Source organism: Parambassis ranga, chromosome 1 (genome assembly GCF_900634625.1).
Source record: "Parambassis ranga chromosome 1, fParRan2.1, whole genome shotgun sequence".
In the NCBI taxonomy this organism is placed as follows: Eukaryota; Metazoa; Chordata; class Actinopteri; family Ambassidae; genus Parambassis; species Parambassis ranga.
The window spans coordinates 8,326,785-8,348,692 of record NC_041022.1 but is presented as its reverse complement, the minus strand read 5'-3'; the positions used below and the strand labels follow the sequence as shown (position 1 = coordinate 8,348,692).

The 21,908-nt window shown below is 39.2% G+C and overlaps 1 protein-coding gene across 4 annotated transcripts in view; it reads right to left on the bottom strand.

The window, feature by feature from the left end:
* The window catches only part of LOC114438467 (ATP-binding cassette sub-family A member 1-like), a 31,679-nt gene that overhangs the window by 9,581 nt on the left and 190 nt on the right, over window positions 1–21,908 (bottom strand). For 2 of the 4 annotated variants that reach the window (XM_028409863.1, XM_028409872.1), the window contains exons 1-18: window positions 18,942–19,093; window positions 18,473–18,580; window positions 17,523–17,616; window positions 16,638–16,779; window positions 16,368–16,486; window positions 12,370–12,491; window positions 10,642–10,833; window positions 9,401–9,490; window positions 4,669–4,912; window positions 4,444–4,583; window positions 4,244–4,360; window positions 2,940–3,134; window positions 1,630–1,835; window positions 1,366–1,542; window positions 1,064–1,286; window positions 612–833; window positions 288–492; window positions 81–194 (exon numbers count right to left, since the gene is read on the bottom strand). In XM_028409863.1, the coding sequence (XP_028265664.1) occupies window positions 81–194; window positions 288–492; window positions 612–833; window positions 1,064–1,286; window positions 1,366–1,542; window positions 1,630–1,835; window positions 2,940–3,134; window positions 4,244–4,360; window positions 4,444–4,583; window positions 4,669–4,912; window positions 9,401–9,490; window positions 10,642–10,833; window positions 12,370–12,491; window positions 16,368–16,486; window positions 16,638–16,779; window positions 17,523–17,616; window positions 18,473–18,538 (2,668 nt within the window). In that variant the 5' untranslated portion in view covers window positions 18,539–18,580; window positions 18,942–19,093. Of the gene's footprint in view, window positions 1–80; window positions 195–287; window positions 493–611; window positions 834–1,063; window positions 1,287–1,365; window positions 1,543–1,629; window positions 1,836–2,939; window positions 3,135–4,243; window positions 4,361–4,443; window positions 4,584–4,668; window positions 4,913–9,400; window positions 9,491–10,641; window positions 10,834–12,369; window positions 12,492–16,367; window positions 16,487–16,637; window positions 16,780–17,522; window positions 17,617–18,472; window positions 18,581–18,941; window positions 19,094–21,908 lie in introns of those variants that run through there. The other 2 variants (XM_028409854.1, XM_028409845.1) reach the window with 1 other exon arrangement.

Here is a 21,908-nt window from a genome sequence, read left to right as displayed (position 1 = left end):
TTAAAAAAGGAAAAACAACAAATAAGCTATGAAATCTAAATGGATAAACATATATTTGAATTATTAATAATGATCTGTACCATCAGCATTGCCCTTCTTTGACAGAGGGGTGGAGATGTTCTTGTTCTCTTTCTCTCCACACCAATATGTCTTAGTGAAAGGGAAATACCAAGGCCTGGGGATCCCATACTGACCTGTAATAGAATTAATGTTTTGTAAAGGAACTCCTAATGCTCATACAATATTTAACTGTAACTGTAATAGTAAACTTTTTTCGCATGACTTACCAGGAAACACAGCTTCAATGTACCACGTCATTATTCCATACAACACAGCGTCAAAGAGCATGAGGCAGATGGAGGTGGTCAAGTTGTAGCTGTCTTCCTCTAGAGGGCTGGCAAGTAAGTTTGACCACTGGATCCCCACACCTTGCTCCTCAAACAGGGCAAAGTACTCACACCCGAAACCAAAAGCCACCGGAGACAGCAGGCTCTGAAAGATGGCCAGAAAATCAATAGTTAGAGTATTTGAATGAATACAATGGATCTCTATTTATATCGGTACTTTGCAGTGAGGATGGATGTGATCATTCATAAATTTCTTTTACTCACCACTACAACTTTGGCTCCAAAGCCCACATAGTCTTGCCAGGCAACACACAGCACATAGGGCAGGTAGAGAGTGAAGTAAATGATGCCACCGCACGCTGCTGCCAAGTTGGCACGGGAAAACAGGGTGCTGATGAGAAAGCACTGCATGATGGTTACTATCCCGAAGGATCCGAGGAAAAGAAACACGACACCCGGGTCACTGTAAGGCAGGAGGTTGCCCATCTGAAAACACAAACAGAGCAAGACAATTAAACAATGACATCACTTGTTTTCCACCTTTTAATTACATTTCTTGACATCATGGAAAAAACAGACACTATTAAGTTAAATACTGAGTATACACATCAGCTATGATCTGTGTGAGTATGTACTCTTGTTCTCTACAATTTGCTGACATTCCTGGATGATGACAAACAGGGTGAGCACATGTGCGTGTCTGTGGCAACACAAACCTTTAATATCATCACCAACAAGCCTGCGCTGATCAGCAATGGGATTAAACTGCTGATGAACCAGCTCAGCCACAGGATGCCGTTATTCAGTCCCATGATCCTCATGGTCTCCTTGAGCCGTGCCTCCTTCTCGTACACCACACCCTTAATGATGATAGCAACTGAGTACATCCACGCCAAGGTCATGAAGAGGGGCATTGACCGACTCATCACTCGCAAGAAACTGCGGCAGAAAGGAACAAAAGTTTAGCCACTAACCCTCTGGAGAGATTTTTACTTTTTTATTTTTAGTGTCCACTTACATATCGTCAACATAGCAAGGGTAGGGCATCTGCTGAATGTAGATTCCAGTCCTCTCCTTGGTGCCAGTGATGGCTCTGATGATTCCTTGCTCAATAACATCCTGCAGGTATGAAAATCCACCCCAGACATACCGAAGGTCTTCAAAGGGATCTGCCCTGGGACCTGGGTCCCAATAGCTGCAGAGCAAGAACAGAAGATTACATAAAATACAAAAATATAAACATGTACATCAATAAATTTACTTTGTGAATGCAGCCACTTACCCATCTTTAATTTTGTTAGTCCTCTCCACGTTATCAATGTCCATGCGGATTTTGTAGTTAACGTTGGGTGGCAGATCGGGGCTGTTGCTACTGATGTTGGGAAACACGATTCCAGCCCAGAACTTCTGGTTATTCAAGAGGCCCATGGACTTGTTGACCAATCGCTCTTCATTAGCTACTGGCTCCAGCTTATCCAGATTCACACACTAAAGAAGAAGACATGTCTGAATAAGACTAAAGTATATTTGCATAACATAAAGTATGTACGATAGAGTACATTTGCATTGTTTTTTTAAGCTGACAAGGAGCAAACAACAATGATGAACTATATCCTGTATTACACATCCTCATGTGCCTTTGGCAGACACTGAGGTATTTAGTTGATTTCTTGAGACCTCCTACAGATTAGCCTCTAACACATTTAGCTGACATAAGCTGACGTGTATGTCAGTGAGTTCAGAAAGCACAACAAGCAAACAGAATAAGCAGCATGCTATAGGCGTGACAGACTTTTATAGCCATGTAAGGCTGGCTTTGACACACATTTAATTTGTGAGAAACATCAGTTATCACACACTATATGATCATGGTGGGAGACAGTGAGTAGGTCAGTGGGTTATTCGCAGTGTTGCTAAACATTAGTCAGAGAAATGGATATAAAATTGACCTCATTCTAGGGTCTCTTTAAATGAGTCTTATTGTGTTTGTGTGTCTTATTACATTATCCACAGTGGCGGATAATGTCATGAGGCAAAAAAAAAGATCATCAGTTGGTCATGATGTCAATGGACTGGAAAACAACATTATTATGTTGTCTGATCATTAGAATACATGTACTCCATCTCTGAGCCATGAGTTTGTTGTCATGTTGTAGAGACATTTTGAAGACAACATTACACACATTAACCATCTATTCATAAGGGCATGAACATTGATTAATAGTACTCAATAAGGCTTGGGTATAGCATGAAAACTGAAGAAACAAGAAGCAGTGACACATAATCCAATTTGATGCGGGGAAGAAAAGAACACCACATTTGATTTCAAGGCTTTTAATAGCCCTGCTGGAATCTAAAGTTAGTTCAAAATGGATTAAAAAACAATACAAGGATTCTATATTACAGTGACCTAAATAAGCAATTGGTATTTAACCTCTTTACCTAGTAGTTTCCATCTACATATTGTCTTAAAATAAAGATTAACAGTTCTTTTACAGACAACTTGAAACCCATGTGAATATGGGTTTAATAGCTCTGTCCACGACACCATGACACAGAAGCATACTCTACATCTCTTAACATTTGGCTCACCTCCATGAAGCGTGAAATGGTCTGTATGGCCTGGTCAGTTTCATTGAAGACGTCTCTCCAGGTGTAGGCTGAGCCAGCAGGTCGTTGGTCCTCTGAGGCCTTGGACAGGAACTTTGCAACATCTGACACACCCCACTCAGTCTCACTAAGGTGGTTGTTGAGGAATGCAGCGCTGGCATTATTCTGGAGCAGGGTCTGCAAAAAAAGAAGGTTTATATATTACATCAATTATTTGAATAAGTACAATAACAGCACCAAATAAGAAAAAAATATGGTGATCTTGCATAAAAACAAAAAACAACTGTGTTAATTACTATAAGCCTCCAGGCTTGTTTGGTTGTGTGACATCTTTCAGTGCTGTGGCCTGTCTATGTGTGGGCGCCTCTTTGATTGGCTTGTGACCTATTTTTCTTACTTACTGTCATTTGATTTTGTGAGAACCTTTATTCACTAAATTTTCTCACATTTATTATCCCTGGTTGAGGATTATAGCTTTTAGCCATTTTCCTGTTTAGAAGAAAGACCTATTGCAGAAATGTACGAACAAAAATAGATCATGAAATCACACCAATGTTTTACAAAAATACAAATAAATAGGGCTTTTATTTTAATGTTTACAGCTACTTAGTTGGCAGCACATAATGATTGTTCATCACTAACAGAACTGATAAAGGATTTCTATATGAAGTCATTGTGCAGATTTACGTTTTGCCACTAGGTGGAGATAGTGCTTATGCAGTTTATATTGGAAATGAGAAGTTGAGGCATTACTGTGAAACGAAACCTGAACACATTTGTGGCCAAGAACAGCCATGTTGTGAACTGCGTGTCTCCAGAGAAAGACATTTTTCTCGTGAATGACAATAAATGGCAGACAGGTGTCATTTTATCCCATTTAAAGTAGCCCTCCATGCAAGAAAACCAACACTTTTTGTGTTTGTATCTGCTCTGGTGTAATCTAAGTGAGAACAAACGATGGTTTAAATGAGGCCAGGCCTGTCTTTCTTTTTGTGAGATCAGAACACCATGCTTGAAATTCCTCAGTGATATGCTTATATAATTTTTGGGATGAAATATCTGTTTAATAGGCTCTTATGTCTTATGTGTTTACACACTCTCCTCTCCTCAGTGAGTTTAGAAGCTTTATCAGCCTGACACGGAGCTTTGTGACATTCAAGGTCACACACAGATATATAAACATACTTCAGCTACACAGATGCCCTCATGTAAACCTTGCATGTAAAAAGGGAAAACACTAAGCCACAGCTCTGATGTGCGTACAAGAACGTCATGGATCAACTCACCCTGACAAAGTCCATTTCCTCGCTGTTTTCTATGAAGTTCCAAAGCTTGGGCCTCATTTCTTCCCACATCCCTCCAAGGTCTCTCAGCACACCCAGCTCCTGGAAGGTCTTATTAACCTAGAAAACGCACATGGTCATCCTCATTGAATTCTATATATATAATTCTGATGGGGATGTAGACACGAGTGGGGCTACTGTACCTCATGAATGATCCTCTGTGTTGCTGGAGTATCTGGAGTGTACAGGATCTTTCCCATGAGAAGAGGCTTCAATGCTCTCCAAATCATCCGGGAAATGGGGCTGGACTCCAGACTCCTCATCATGTTGTTACAATAGGGAGCTGGAAGATAAGCACAGGCATTTTGAGTGTTTCCAAAAGTGGCATAAAAACTGATGTTAAACAAAACGTTGCTTTGGACACTTACTGGAAGAGTTGTCATAAGTAGAGAGAGGTTCACTGTCACTGTCATTGCCATGGTTTCCGAAGAGGGCCTTGTAATTGTTGTCTTCATACCAGTTAAGAGACTTGATTTTGAGGCCGCCTCCCTCAGGGTGTCCACAGACGATACGTGACACGGCCTGGTACATTTGATTTGGAGAGCCTGTGGAGTTCCCAGTGAGATACAGAATCTCCTTCCGCATGTCCTTCCAACTGTTTATACTGGCAAGCTGTAAGGAAAGATACATATATATTAGCATGACATGACTTTGCTGTGATTTAAGTTGACTTTTACAGTATGTGGCAGTATTGTTAAGAACTCTATGATTTTCTGTGAAAGGTCTCTTTTTACTGTTTCATGAGTTTGCCTAATGTTTGTCAGATGTCACTCTTTGGTGTCCACACTCATTTAGAAAATCCATAAATGTCTCTGAACTAGAAATTCTATGACTATATCTATCATCTGTCACAAGAGAAGCACTTTAATGAAACCTGCGCATGTGACGCTGTAGGTGTAAAGATATTAAAGGTTATTATCTACACTATGATTGGTATTCTAAACACAGAAGCCAAGTGGTGCACTGTAGACTGGAGACACTTAGCAGTTAGCTGGCGGCTGGACTAAGATAAATTTAACCTCTGTTCCCAGTCCTATCATTCCTCCTGTGAGTGTGTGCGTCTGTGTGTCGGGGGGGTATTTGCATTTTTATCAAGAGGAAATGTGAGATTAAATATTTTGTGCTACTTACATCTTATCACACTGTGTGTTACATAAAAAACAGCCACCATTTTCATAGAGTTTCTTGTGTTCTGGTGTTGGTGTTGACAGGTTAACATCTCTAATATGTGTTTTATTTTTTAAACAAAACTGATTCCTTGTTTTCCTTTTGTCATCATCTCACAGAACATGTACCACTTGTAGCCGTTAGTACTGCCCTTCTCCCAAAGAAGAGGAAACAAACTTTCATTTGAACAATTTTCTTTTGACATTTAAGATGCCTAATATAAAACTCTGTTTAAAGTGCCAAAGAACAGTTTTTTGTCAATTTTTTCTGCTCCAGAAAATAAAAACTGGAACTGGCCTCGTTTCATCAGTCTGTAGTGAACAGAGAGTTCATTTTGGTTCAGACAGAGGTAACTATGAGTCAAGAGACAAGCCAGCACAAGTTCCTTGTTCATGCCTCTAAACTGGTCAACTACACATGCAATTATGTCACGCAACTCGTGATAGGGATGGAATGAGAGGAGGTGAGAGGGGGTTTATGTTTTTTTTTGTGCAAAGAAAACAGAAAGGACTCTATCTGAGGGGAGGTATTGTTCCCTAAGCATGAAGCAGAGGAGGATACTCAGGCTTCCAGTCAGTTCGAGCAATGTGTGTGAAGAATGGAGCCCGGAAATCAGAGCTTTTACTGACAAAATTAAATGTGACCAGGTCAAAAATAGATGACAAAAACAAGAAACAGAAAGAAAGGAAGAAAGGATGTGCTGTGAGTGAGGTGGGAGGCAGAAATGAGCTCAGAAGGCATGAGAACAAAGGGAGGTTACTATCGGTCATTCTCCTAATAGGCAAACCTCCGCAGGCTCCACAAGTAGTGTGCTATTATACCAACAACTGTTTCTGAGTACACAGTCACTGACACATACACAGCAAGAGAAAATGAAGCACTAAACACTGACAGTGAACCAAACAGCACTGTTCTAAATGTCATACAGGATGTAATTCTTATTCTTACTTTTATTCCTTTATTTTGCCCCTCATGTCAACTATGTAATGTTGTTTTCAAACAACAAGAAGGTGTGACTGTTGTGTTTTAGATCAAACTGAGCTTGCTCTGTACATGGTTTACACCATGCACATGGTTTATACTTTGCAGCTGAGGCTCCAAGCCACATCAAACTGTCACATGCTTTCTTTTTCTTTCACACACAACTGGGTATGATCATTTGTGAATGTGTGTTGGGTTGTACTGTATGCATATCTGGGTCTGTGAGTAGGTGGTTTTGTTGTGTTCCTGTCAGAGAGCTTGTATGCTTATGGGTTTCAGGTTACAGATGTGCGTTTGTGTTGCATATGTATGCTTTATCTCTTCATTGCAAGGGAGCTACAGTATCTGCATAGAGAGAATGACTGACGCTCAACCTTACTTTTTAAACTTATAAATGCTCAGACACACACACACTCTTACTTTGTACTACTGCATGTCTGTAAGTTGCTCTGCCAGTCAGAAATCTTGATTTTTGCATAAGGAAAGGGCTTTTGTATGACTGAGCAAATGTGTCATTTCCCTAGTGGGATAATGCCCACATTAACATGGGTGACAAGGTGAGAATTACACACACACACGCATGTAGGCGCATACACAGACAGGGAGGCAGCAGAAGAGAATCGTCCCAGAGTAACCTCACAGCGGAGCCTGAATGAGGTTACTAAAGTTCAAGTTTCCACTCCAGCACACAGCTATCTAGACCAGAACAGCTAAAGTAATTCTTAACATGAAATTATGTGTTCTCTGTATAAACATTAAGATGACCTGAATATTCAAAGATACAGCGCTATAAGAGCACAAACTGATGCTACCATTTAGCACCTGTGTAAACAATGATTTTTTTATATATGCGGTTTTGACACAATAACTTGCTCATGTAATATTCTGACTTCTAAATGTATAAAAGCTGAATTTAGAGACTCCGATCAATCGTGGATGTCTCCATGATCACTGACTTGCAATTAGCTTTTGGAGCTGAGGTTACTTGAGTACATTCAACACGCCCTACTAATTTGCTAAGCAACAGCTTAAGCTACTTAAGACAAACAATGGAAAACAGAGGCATACATGTTGCTGATGCCTGTCAAGAAGCATGCTGATTACAAAAGTATGTATTTGCCAGACTTGTTAGGAAAAGAAATTAAACACCTGTTTTTCTGTTATTATTACTACTGATCATTATGGATGCTTTACTAATTTGTAACAGGAGAACAACATCGGAGTACTTCAGATTGTTAGTGTCTAACTCTCTGCACCGCCAGCCTCCTGAGCTAAACACAATAATCTACTTACAAACTAAGGAAAAAGATTACGAAGAGTACGCTCAATAATTAAAAAATTAAAACAGCTAAGGCATTAATTGAAAAGTAATAGAAGTAATAACTTACTCAGATACTGAAGATTACATCCAATATATCTATGCTCACACTTGCTTATTACCAACACTTACAGTGTACTTCGGTTAAACAGCATATATAGTATAAGTTTAATGCTGCATGAGAAAATGTCTACTTAATGTAGCCACAGAGAGTCTGAATAGATAATTTTCTTTGTTTCTGATGTAATTCATTAGGAAATGCACTTTCAATGAAGTGCCTTTAACTTTTACTTTTCCCACGTCGGCTTTGGAGAATGTTCAGAGAATATTGTTACAGCTGACAATGTGGAAAATCAGACATTTGCCTAAACCCCTGAATTAATATCCTGAAAATGCAGTTTTTCCAGCCCTGGATTGAGAAATAGGCTGTAGATGATTACTTTTTAGGAAACAGTGGTCACACATGGGTGCTTTTCTACCCTCGCCAACTGCATACCTCGACAATCAGCCAGGTATGGAAATACTTATACTCTGTTTCAAACAAAATAATACTGAAGAAGAATAAGTTTTGGGAACAACAAAAGAATCAGGTCTTAAATAGATGCTCTTTCTTAAACTCAGAGAAAATTGTGTAATTATATCCTGGGTTAACATTCTTCTACTTTTTATAGTCTTCAATGTTAGTAAGTCACTGTCCTTTTACATAGTACTTGTAAGTAACACATTTGATATGATGGAGATACTGAAATGTACACATAGTGACTGAGAACAGCAAAAAAACAAGACCAGCTCATTGATGTTTGTACAACTGCTTTGACAGGAAACGCTATCGCACACAGTTGCACTCACAGCTGGGTCTTTATGTTTTGCCAACTCAGCAGAACAGGAGCCTGAGAAAGGGGGTTGTGTGTGTGCACGCTACTGATGGCTGCCGTTCTGCTTTCTCACCAGATTCTAATAGCTCAGACTGGGTTACGTTAGCTGAAGTCAGCCACATCTGTGTTTGTGAGTGTGCGTACATGTGACTCCACACATGTGTACATATACGAAACAGTGAATACTGCGCACCTGGTCACTGGCTGAGTAAGGCTTTTGTGCTGTCGCTTACAAAGACAGTTCTCACAGTTTATTTATATTTAAGCACAGAACCCTTACACATTGTTCTGTTCATTTGTATATAGTTAATTCTTGTCAATTTATAGCCCTATTTAGTTTAGATTACATTTTTTACTTTTTTTTATCCCAACCCATACATGCTTCCTGTTATTATAGGTTACTAACTTCATGTTTTATATATGTACCAAATCACTAAGGCAAATTCCTAGTAATGTGAAACCTCTTCACTTACATGTCAAGATTCTGAAATATTTACTGCAAATGTCTTTATAGTTTGGACTGTAATTTGTTTCTCCTGTATTACTGGCTGCTTAAAAGATATACATACACACACATGAGCTACGTAACCACTGTTCATTTTGATGACATTTTAGTCACATATGTGCAGTAAAGGAAATTCTTGGTAAGAATTGATTGATTAAGTTCACAAACATAGCTGAACTTTGGAAACAAATATTTGTCCTCATGTTTGCACCTGCTATAACAATGTGTGGGTTGCATGTGTGTGGGTTATTTACCTCCACGGACAGTGCTCCCAGGCTCTCTAGAAGACTGTCGGTTGCAGCTGAAACTTCCTGAACAACTTTAGGGTCCGACCTCACATCCTTCTGTTGGATAGAAAGGGGTCATTAGCAAGTAAATGGTAAAGCTTTTTGTGTGTGTGTGTGTGTGTGCGTTTTTTATATGCATCCTCTCATGTAGCATGATACAAATATAGTGGACAGAATATGGAGAAGTAAAAAAATAGTGTCATACAGAAGATTTGGGAGAGAAAGAAAAGAAATGACAGAAAGTCAAAGGTGGAAGAGGGGAGCCGAGAAAGAACAACAGGTCAATGTGACTGTGACCTCCTATGTTCCCATCTGTCAAACTGTTGTGTGTGTGTGTGTGCGGGTTCTCAACTATCACACTGGGCTGTCAGCTGCTGGAATGTCTGACACTTGATAAAGCACAAGTGTCGCTGAAGACCTAACAGCCGTCTAGGAAGAGGGAAGAGATACTGCAGCTTTCTAGTGTGTTCTCGTGCTCAGTTGTTCAGCCTTCTGTCTCACTTTCTCTATTCCCTGTTGATTGTGCTCCCCCCATTAAAACACAAAGTACAAATCGGCGTGGACTGAGTTATGCAAGAGTTCTTGACCTCACATTTTGCACAATTTAGTACTGCTGGAAAGAATTTTCTCTCTTGCATCAAAGTTTTGGACACAAACAGCAACAGCTGGCTTGGGCGAATTGGAGCCAGAAAATTATGCACCTTCTTTAGTCTGTACTGTGCTCTTGATTATTTATTTCTTAACCAGTGATGATTTTTAGGGACCCTCTCTTATCTCTCTTTCTGTCCCTGTGTCTTGTTCTAGTACAGAATGTTTTGTTCACCTCTTGACATCCTTTACCATCGTGACTCATTGTGAAATCACAGCGTTTATGGGAATGGGAAGACAGTTTGTTATGTAGGCATGTAGGCAGAAGTGAGGTAAGACAGATCAGAGAAGGAAAACAAGGAGTAGGGCAGGTAAGGGGAAAAAAGAAAACAGGGAAAGAAAAGAAAAAAAACTTTAATTTGATGATTATCAGAACTTGATTGTGTTTCCCTGCAAATGCTGTAATGTGATTACTCTTGGCAAAAGTTCATAGTTCAACAGATTAAAGTTTCTCTGTTGTGAAGCTGTATTCAGCAGTAACTACACATACAAGACCTAAAAACCATTCTTTGTGATGTCATAGTTAAACTGTTAGAAAACGTGTCAAAGGATAAACTCACCCGAATGGGTTTAAGGAAGTCCAAGTTGGACAGAAAGTGGTTTTGGGCTTTGTTCAGCCATTCACTTGAGGATTTGCAGATTTTATCTTGAGTCATACGCGACACGTTGTGGTCAGCAATGTGGACAAACTCCTCCAGGGGGGTGGTGTTGCAGAGGTCTCTTAGATGAAAGCCGAAACCTTTTGTGAGCACCTAAACAGAAAGATTAGAAAACAATAACATTAATTAACCCATTCATTAACATAAAAAGCAGGTAAAGGGATACTTTAACAAGTGCTTCAGACATTTGCAAGTGATGTTGCATTAACATGTGGTGAGGCTGTGTTCCTTTTAGTGATTATACTATTTGAAACACTGAAGCTGCTGCAAGCAAGATGGAGCAACTAAGTGGTAAGAACCATTAGATATAGACAATAGATGTCTCTAGAAAGGGTTAAAAAAGGAGTCAACTTCACTTCCAGACAATCACTTGATTAGAACTTCTCTTAATTACCTTAAACAAATTATATTAAAATTATACTGTCAATCCAAAAAACCCACAAGCTCCTCCTTCAAACAACAAATTTTCAACAAATTTTTGAAGACAAGGCACAGCTGTGCCCACAAACGCAGATTAATGGTGTCCTTTTCTGGGACATCGGAGCCTTCAAGGACGGGACAGAGGCTCTTTTCTTCCTCTGACAGACACAAGATGAGCATGTCTCTGTGAGAGCGGAACACCCTCACTTGTCTTCTAAACGTCCTTGAACATTCTGTTTCGAATGTTGCGTCATAATGTCTATCAGTCTATATACTGTATACACACACACGCACACATATGTTAATCTTTTCATTGGAAAAACATCAGGACTTATAGCAGTAAGTCTGGGGGATTGGGAATCATACTGTCAGGCAAAGAACTATACATCAAAGGGCACTGCAATGTTAAGCTTCTCTTGATGTTCGATCGTCTTCTTAAATAATGTTTCACCCTGGAATAATGGACGGTAACTTCTCTAATGAATAGTTGTCTAGGAGAAAAGGATGAGCTGATGGAACCAGATGGTAACGTGAATTGAAAAAATAGCTTCTGTCTGGGCACGTGAGGAGAAATGTGGGGAAGGGGGGAGTGGTCATGTGACTCCAGCCCCTCCAACTGCAAAGCAGGGAGAAAAATAACAGGCTGGGCTTGGAGCTGTTGTTGAGGTGGACCTGGGTATAGCTGAATCAGGCAATGTAGTATGTGGCTAGTGGGGTTATAAAAATAAACTTAATTTGAATGGAGGTGGACGAGTTGTGTGTGTTAAAATGTTATGTATGTGGAGAGAAGAATTAATTTAAAAGCAATGAGGTAAGCTGACTCAAGTGACAAACATGTATAGATTAGGTTTTATATTTGAAAGGATGATATAACAATGATGTTCATCCACAAACCTAAATTACCTTGGGATGGTGCAAAACAAATACAACAAAAGACAGATGGGAGAGGGGCCACTGCTTCTACACCCGACCACCCTCCCACCCACTGTGATTTTTGTTTTTTTTTTTTCCCTCGGGTATTAAGGGCTTAGCTGTGCCACAGCAGAATAATGTGGCTCAACAGACGCCAAGGTCACTGGATTTATGCACAAGCTCTGTGGCCAGGGCAGTATGACTACCTCATAAATGCAAAAACAAAGAGGTGGCACACATTTTGATACCAGGACTGATTTTGCTTCTGTTATTATGTGAGCAGCTCTCATATTTTACCTTCTCCAGATTGACGTCGGCCTCCACTATCTGCTTCAGCGCGTGATGAGGAAGTGATGCATTGTGGTGAAGGAAGTGGGAAAGGGTCTCATTGTCTCGCAAGAAGTCCTTCAGCTTGAAACCTAGAACAAAAAGAACACAGACATATTAAATCAACCAGCATGTGACAGTGGTTTAGTGGTCAATTCTGATACCAAGAGAACAACGAAGGTTCCCAGCAAGATGAACTCATTTGAAACAAACAAATGGAACACTACACTATTATTCTGACAGGAGATCCTTTATAAGTCTTTTAAAATACCACAATTGTTATGACAACTGAAAGGTCAATGAACTCAAGCTGATGAAATAAACAATCCAATTAATTATAAATCATTGTAAATCAAATTATGTATCTGAATACAGATGACTTCACAAGCACTGTTCTCTCTGCAATCTGTAAGCTCTTTGTACTTTTCTGCATTCCAAAGAAGTCAAACCATTTCTGAAACTGGCCTGAGTCAGCTGTGCAGTTACACACACACACACACATCCCCTTCTCCTCAGCTCTGAGCTTGAGGGTTACTTCAGGGCATTGCACTTTGGTCCAAATACTGCCTCTTCTTAACTACCTTTCTCCTTCTCTAGCTCCCAGTGAATTTATCTGTAACCTTAACTCATTTTGCACTTATTTTCTCTACATCTGTTCAGGTGTAGAGAAACTCACCCAAGTCATTAGGTGAAAATGGTTTTGAGGAACAGGAACAGCTCCTGCAGGCTGCAGCAGACAGCTGTGTAACTGCATGTTTTTATGTTAGCATGACCTGGTGCATCAAATGAAACTAATTATTGCTCACCTCTAGAAGGTTACATACTCCCTTACTGCTCTTGTTTGGTTGTGGATACATCCTTTAAAAAAATAAAAATACTCTTCTCTGTTGTATTTTGCTCTAATTGGTCAGTCAAAGTCAAGTTTAAATTTTGGGGTTTTGAAATATGTTTGTACAATCGTTACTTTTTATCTTCCAGTGCTTTGCCTCCATCTCAAGTAAATATGTTCTATTCAGATGACACTACATATGCACACACGGGAAACACGTTGATTCAGCTGAACTTGAACATCCCTTGGGAGGAAGTGAAAGAGAACATTGTGTGTCTGTGTATTTAACTAGGGCACATGTGTGGTGTCACTCTCTCTTACTGCCTGTGCACCAAAGTGTGTGTTTTATGGGATGGTGTGTGTTACACATGCATCCTTACCCTGCCTGCTCTTTGTGTGTATGTGTGTATGTCTGTGTGTGTGTGTGAGAGAGACCTAAACTCTCAGTGGCTCGCAACCAGGGAGTACTAATAAGGTCTAATCAGAGTCCCAGTAGGAAGCCAGAGCTCCCAAGGTGCACTGCATCCTATGGTCTTTGAGGACACACCATTATGGATGTTGCAACCTTGTTAAAATGGAAGGTCTAGCAGTATTTGTGCAGCCAGCAGAGGTGGGTGCTTGTCTGTATATATGCATTTCCTTTCTGTGTACCATTTTATCTGTGCATGCTATCTTTATTTGCACTGCTTAAGTGGTCTAAATCCCCTGAGTTACCAAACAAGGCATTTTTTAAGTAGGAAAACGTCAGATGTCTTATCTGTGTTTGTTTATCTGTTTAGGTTTTTTGTGATGTTGCCAGTGTGGTATGAGGGCAAGCCCTACATTAGCACTCACATGTCTGTACTTGCTCTTGCTCATTGCAAATCCAGTTTGATAGGAAACAAAACTGACATAACACACCATAGTAACCAGTGCCATTACTGGTCAAACTACTGGTAGTTAACAAAAATGAGCATAGAGATGGAACCGCAATCAGTAATAAAGCAGCACAAACTAGGAAAATTACCATAACTCTTGAAATGGATGAATGGACAGTCAATATCCTTTATAGGTATGTAGGAGGACATTTCTGAATTGTGGTGGTACTATGTTTGATTTTCACTTCTCCAAAGTAGTGAGTTGACATGCAGATAATATATAATTGTAGTCACTGGTTTATCCTGTCTGTCTGTCTGTCTATGCAAACTAATATGAAGTCGCCATTTTAGAAGGTCAGCCTCGAACACACCAATCCACTCAGTCAAATGGACCCTTTAAAAGTGAAAGTGGTTTGGTGAGAAAAGACATCTTAATTATCTCTCATCTATTATTGTTTGTAATTGTGGAAAAAAGTAGATCCAATGAGATTTACTCAGTAGATCCATAGGAAAAAAGCTCATCTATCATTGCAGCACGCCACAGTCCCCCTTCCCTGTCAGTCTGACCTTATCAATATCTGAATTATTAACCAACACGTGAGGGGCTCTGCTCTCAGGTCTTTGATCCACGCTGCTCCTCTTATAGAATTTGCAGCCACAGCAGCAGCTCTGTTTGCCTTTGTCTGCATTATACACAGCTGGCTTGGCATTATATTGGTGCAGATAGCGTGGATTAAAGACATGGGATTTGGAAAAATCCAACATCTTTACATTTAGAACTCAACAAGGAAGCGGTATTGAAATAATAAAAGCACCTGAATCAAAAAGCAAAACCACAGCCCTGTCCCGGATAAACAGGAAAGATATGTACAAAGAGGACAGATCAAATGACGCAGTAAGACATATATGCAAACCTATGAAATTTGACAAGCAAAAATGAACAGAGCATGTTTTGTTTTTTATGTGTTCTGATGTGTAATCTCCCTCTTTTTTCCAACCATGCCATACTTTGTATTCATTGCATAACAGACCACACCTCTAGGCTAACGCAGCAGACGGCAGCCAAAACAAAAAGAACCTTGATTGTTCTGCTTCGTTGCATAATTTCTGATGTTCAATATACCCTTCCATTAGGATCTGATGTGAAATCAAGCTAATGCCCCTCTATTAATAGAAGCTGAAAGGACTGATTATCACATGAATATGAAAGAAATATTGCTACAGCAAGGCAATACTAATGGAGCAAACAAAAAGCAGCCAGTCTAATTAGACTCCCTAATTTCATCCCTCAATTAATGGAGGTCAGTTGTTACATCACGGTTGTTTACTGTTCCTGCACGCTGTCCTCTAAAGCTCTTCTTTGTATTGTTGTGCCTCTTTTCATTTTCTTTTTACTTTTTTTTTCATGACATCATTACACATGTTATTCTTTTCATCCTGGTTGTCTTTTTTTTTACACTTTATGAGTGCTAAAATTTAGATTTTTTTCTGTGTCTAATAAATGATCAAAGGGGAAAAAAGTTTCGGTGATGTAGTTTTGTGACTTTTTTGTGCCTGTTGAAGTGAGGCAAGTAAAGAGTATAACACAGGCTTTCGATTTTAGATTACGATTTGATAGTCAGTACAAAGAAGCCATCAACAAGATGAGTAATCTCTACTGCACATCAGGATCAAGGTCTTTTTTCTTGAATGTCTTACTCTTTCTGTTGGCAAAGGCTTGCTCCATGTACCTTAACAATGTTTAGGATAAATGTATCGGTGAAACTAGAATAGTCTGTTAGTGGCAGACCATGTGTGATCGAGTCCTTGCAGAGAGGAAGCAATAACATTCCAGTCAGGAAAAACGCAAATCTATGCTGTGATTACACAATGACTGTTAGGGTGGTGCATTTCTTTCTGTGCTTCCCGTCTTGTACCACCACCAGCAGCACGTAATATCAGAGATGTGCCGCACCCACCAGCCGCATGGGATATGGGCCCACAATGGCTGGATGACCATGATAAGGAGGCTCTGGAGGGCTAACTTCAGTTGCAGCAGCTGCTAGAACGCAAATGTGACGTCCCTTATCAAGGTTTTCATTATTTAATTAGTATCAATGTAGTGTAGTGTAATGATCTACGATGTTTTATCCAATTTGTCCTAATGAAATGGTACACTGCCTTAAATCTGAGATTAAAGGTACATTTCTTTTGATTTAAATACAGGAAAGTAGAATGGTTGATGGGTGATCATCCATCAAAAAACATGCAGATAATGTTATATACTACTGGTATATCCTTACCAGCAGTATTCTTCTGTAGCTTCCTGAGGGCCCTCAGCAGTCCCTTGTAGCCTTCATAGCTTTTATCATTTTGTGTGTACTGCAGAATCTTCTTGGCATCATTGAACAGACGAGAGATTCTAGAAATGTTTGAAGAGAGGGGGACACTGTTACACACACTGCTTCATGCATCTTCAGAAGATCTCTGTTTTGTAAAATACTATATTCTGTGACAAGATTTATATGACTTAAGGTAATGACTAAAGTTACTGAATGATGAAGGCCACTCACATAGAATCATTGAAGTTTCCAACCACTCCAGGGCTCTCTCCAGGTGTAGGATTACGGAAGCAAGGGTTGTTTGCATTACAGATGATGCCTTGTACCCAGGGCAGGGTACCAGCTGAGGGCATTGCCTTGTTAGGAAAGTGGCCTAGAATAAAAGGAACATATTTTGTTTGGTTAGTTTCCAATTTAGAACTAAAATCAAACCCACAACTGTGACATGTGGACTCATTCTATTCCTTCATTTCAGCTCAGCAATAAAAAGTGCTGTGTTTATGGTTGTTTGAAGGGTTATCAGCTTGCTCACCCTGCCACTGGTGCAATTTACTTGGGATCAGCAGCTACTGTACTGACATGATAACACAGTGTGCGGGAAGAAGGTCAGGAAATTGACACACTTCTCCGAGTTCACTGGGTTAACTAGGTTGGGGCCGATATACTATTGTTAGGTATCAATGTTTTTGTTTGAAATAGGACGACTGTTTTGGTCAACAGTGGACAAGGACAACAGTGTTTGGGGAATGTGGCTGTTTTCCTTTCCAAAACACATTTCAAAAGCTATTAGGATTTTCTATACTTTAGTCTGCATCTGATAATCTTATTGAATTGAAACGTGGCCTTTTTCCAGGAGCTGACAGCCCCGTCACATGTTGTCTTAGGGCAAACAAATATTGACAAATCCAGTGGATCCTGTGACAACAACATGGAAACCTTGGATGACTAGAATGAATGTTGATTCAAGGAACAAGGGAAACTACTCTGCCTAAAAAAGAAATTAAATTAATCTATAAAAACTGAATCTACAGACAAACCACAATGCTTAATAAAACAGCAACCAAATGACCAATTCTTGGTTTAATAGCATGTAAAGCTGTGTTCAACCACACTTACATTCATGTTGCTCATAGGGTGGATAGTGTATTCGCACTGATATCAGGATGAAGAAGATGAACAAAGGCCAGATAATCTCAATCAGCAGCTGGATCTAAAACATAAAAAAGGGATGATGAGTAAAGTTAAATTAAAGTAGTTAAAGAAGTAGGGACATAAAACACACAGAAAGAAAGTTAGTGTTTGCAAAACAATATTTGTTTTTGCATTTGCAGTTCAAATAAGGTCCTTTCTAATGCTTTAGAAAAAAAACATGTGATATTTCATTATTGTGTGACTGTAGGGGGCTGTAAGTCATTCGTAAACAGTAATCCCACCATGAGTCTGGGCAAAGAATATGTGTTAATAAAGGGAGACTTAAGACACACAGAGAGAGGTCTGTTAGGTTTAAAGGACTATAGGTCTGTCCATCTGCTCCATATGGTTGCTGTGCATCAGCTGCCGCTGTCTCAGCCTTAGACAGCATGGCTCACATACAGTGTGGGGATAAAGAATAATGCCAGTGTCTTAGAACATGCACTATATCCCTTTGTTGGAAATAACTGGGACAGAAGAGTCAAGCAGCCAGTGCCATCACTTTGAGCAGTGGGTCCGGCTTGATGAAAAAATGACTTAATTGACTGCAGACGGGCTCAGTCCACGTAGCTCACACTGAATTTAATTTACATAACTTGTGTGTCATAATCACATCTTTGACCGATTCACACTTATCAATGAAGTCATTCCATAAGGGTTTAGGGACAATTACATCATTGCATTGTTGTGGGCTATATGTACAATGACTACTAATGAGGTTTTGATGAAAAAAACACACCCCACCCCAAACAGCATTGCTCTGCAGTGTAAGTAACAAAATTTCAGACAGGATACTAACAATAAAGTTCATACATCATTTAATGGTGATAAAGAAAAAAGACAAACAAATAAACAATCCTCTCAGTGCTACTTACAGTCTGTCTCCGTCGGTAGGTGAAGTTCTTCCATAGCAGTAAACCCAGTTGAGTGAAGACTGCCATATTGCTGTCTTCCAGCCTCACTGAGCACCTTCCAGCTCCTCACTATGAACCAAAAAAGACAAGAAAGAGGGTGCACTGCATGTTAAAGAGGCAAAAACACCCATTTAGACACTGAAAAAGCCACAGATTAAACAGTCAGCAGAGCTAACCAAATGTCTCCCAACCTGCTGTGATCCTGTGGAAAGAAATAAACTCTCACATACACTGACGCACGAAAATTATATGAAAAGAGAAGAGAAAGTCGTTACATCAAGAATCACATGCAACTTTACCAAATGTAGACTCTAACTTCCAGTTACTCATAAAAAATGTGTAATTTAAAAATTGCTCAAACTAAAAAACAAAACCCCACAAGAAACAAAAAAGAACTAATGATTGAAAACAATTACGACAAGAAATTCACCTATTTAACAAAACTGTTTCACTCTGAGATTCAGAACAGCCAAAGGTACAGCAACACTCAGCAAATGAAGTCAGCTGCTGACTGCTGAGGAAGGCTGTTGTCCCCAACAAATTCAGGTCCACCACATGTAGACTCATCTGTCCAAAGGTCAAGCCACACTTCATCTGTGAGAACGATTGGGTGGGTGGGTGATGGGGCAGTGAAAGCTCTTGCTAATCCTTTTATCATCACAAATTTCCTCCTGTTAACACCTCAGTGTCGCACACAATGTTGCATTTGATGTAAATGTTAAAATAAAATAGCACTTCAGTCACAATCACTCAAACAAAACAACCCACTGATTAATAAACAGTATTAGTCAAGAGCTTTGTTTGATTGTGTTATTTTTAAATGTCATATCTTTTATCCTTAAAACCTGTGTGTGATGCACAGTTTCTGGCTGATTATTTATTTAATCTATTTTATGCAACAGGCAGTGATCTGGCTTCTGAGTCAAACAAAGAAAGAGACAAATATCTGCAACATTTGTTTTGCGATAACAAATAGAACAGAGCATAGAGTTTTCCAGATTGATTTTTAAAAAGTCTAAGAAAGACACCTGGTTATTAAGTACTGAAATAGAAACTCCATAACTGTAAAAGGTAGGAGTTGAAGATATCACAGCTCCTTTTAGAGATTTATTCCTCATTTGAGATGAAGCTGGATTTTCTTTAGTGTAGAAAGATAAGGAAAAGCCAGCCTGCTTATTATGCTGAATGTCCTTTGTACAGGAAAAAGCTGATTGGATGTCATGAAGAGTGGAGTGACTGTACAGCAGTGTCAAGGACAGGGATGTTCAAACATGACAACTGTGAGCTGAAAAACAACCTGCCCTCATCAAACCAATAATCTATCTTTCTGTGGTTTCACTTAACATTTTACCATCAAATAACACAGGAACCACTGGGCCAAATTACTGCAATAATCAAGTATGAATACATAAGGAATAAATAAGAATTCTTCCACATTGTCCAGCACTTTTTATCTGTCAATTCCAGTTATATCACCCAAATTTTCCACAAATACTCAGTAACTGAATCCACTGGAATGTATTAAATGTCGCAATAAAAACAAGAAACTCTAGGATCATAAAAACGCAGTGATGCACAATATCTGCTGTAACGGTACATCTGTTTTCTACTGAAAGCACTGAAACTGGCACCATTTCATTTTGAACCCAGCTGAGACACACCATTAAAACAAACAGATACTTTCACTGACAACACTGTGGAACATTTACTGAACAGATAGTTACAACAGCAGATCATGTGATGTAACAAGGACACTTCTGCAGACATCATAGAGATTAACCAGACACAAAACAACATCTACATACTGCAATGCTGCTGTATGAAAGACGATGGCAGCAACATATTTACATCACATTTGCCTCACAATGAATGGGCTTTGTTATTGATTCCCTCTAAATAAATGCTGTCAATAATAATTATGGACAAACAATGGTGCCTTTTGCGGCTGCCCCAAGCTTCTTTGGGAACTGATATCATAAAAAAACACTGCGTTAACATATTTATTACGCATTAAAATCCGATTTTCCATCAACCGATAACTGATATTATGATATAATTATGACATGTCGTGATAAAATCAGCCCATCGTGGTGTCCCGAGTGGTTTTCCCTCCATAGAAATTGGCGATTTTGGTCAACACTGTGGTGGAAATAACATCGTATGCATGCAGAAACAACAGGGGTTCGTTGCTTCAGTGATGAGCAGCCCAAATGGTGCAGAGCGAGTGCGCCTCTAGCGTCAAAAGACAAAAAAATCACATTTTTACTTGTTTACCATCAATCCTCGCTCACGTGTTCAATCGCACTTACAGAGGATATTTTCCGTCTCAGCTGCTTTGTCTTTCTAATTGTAAAAAAAAAAGAAATAAAATAAAATAATAAACTGGCAGTGCAATATAAATGGAAACCAGTCAAAAGAGGGGCACATATTTTTTTGTCATTTAGAAAAAGAAGATTGTAAAAACGTCGACGTTTTACACATATGAAAACATGCGTGAATTTACACGACGTTGCCCTATCAGTGCAGGCTTAATTAAACAAGAAAGCATAAAAAAACAACACATCTGTGCGCACAGCCCTTTGTGAAAAAGAAGAACTGAAAAAAATGACAAAGACTGCGATAAATGATCATGAGAAAAGGGGGAAATAGCTTCTACTTCGACCAAATGTCAACATTATGAAATGATGTCAAAAGCCATCGTCTTACTGACTGACTTTTGTGCTTCTGCTTCATTGTTGTAATGAACTGAGGTTACTGTCGGTCATCCAGCTCCGCAAAAGAAGCGTCAAGCTCAATAAAATAACACTAGAAGTACAATGCATCAACCTACAGCGTTAAAACGTGACTTGAAACCATTTTTTGGCACAAGATACTGTTAAACTCCACATGGATGAGTTATTTAATGTACTAAATGTTTAAATTGAAAAACCACAAGGACGCATTCCTTTTACATCCTTCTTTTGATCTGCACGGTTTAAAAATTACATTAAATGAACGCCATGGAACACATGGGCTTTTATTTTGGAAACACCTCACCGGAAGTTCTTTGTGTGATTGTGGCTAACTTGACATAATTTCCTGTTCATACACGGTCTGAACAAAAAAGATAAAAAGTCAGTCGACTGATATTTAAGCTAAGCACCAACAAGTTATCTTAGACATGTAGCATTCAGTTAGCACGCTGTATTTTTTTCTTTAACTTTGTGACGTTAACGTGAAAAAAACAGGTAATAATTAGCCAACAATTAAATCGCATCAATTTGCAATTAAGTTCATTGTTATATAAGCTTTTTTTTCTTAAAGGCAAGAAGAAAGATAGACAAAGTGTGATAGGGCATATTTGTAACTACACATCCAATTGTTGGTTCAACAAAGAAACACTCAAATTCCCCGGAAA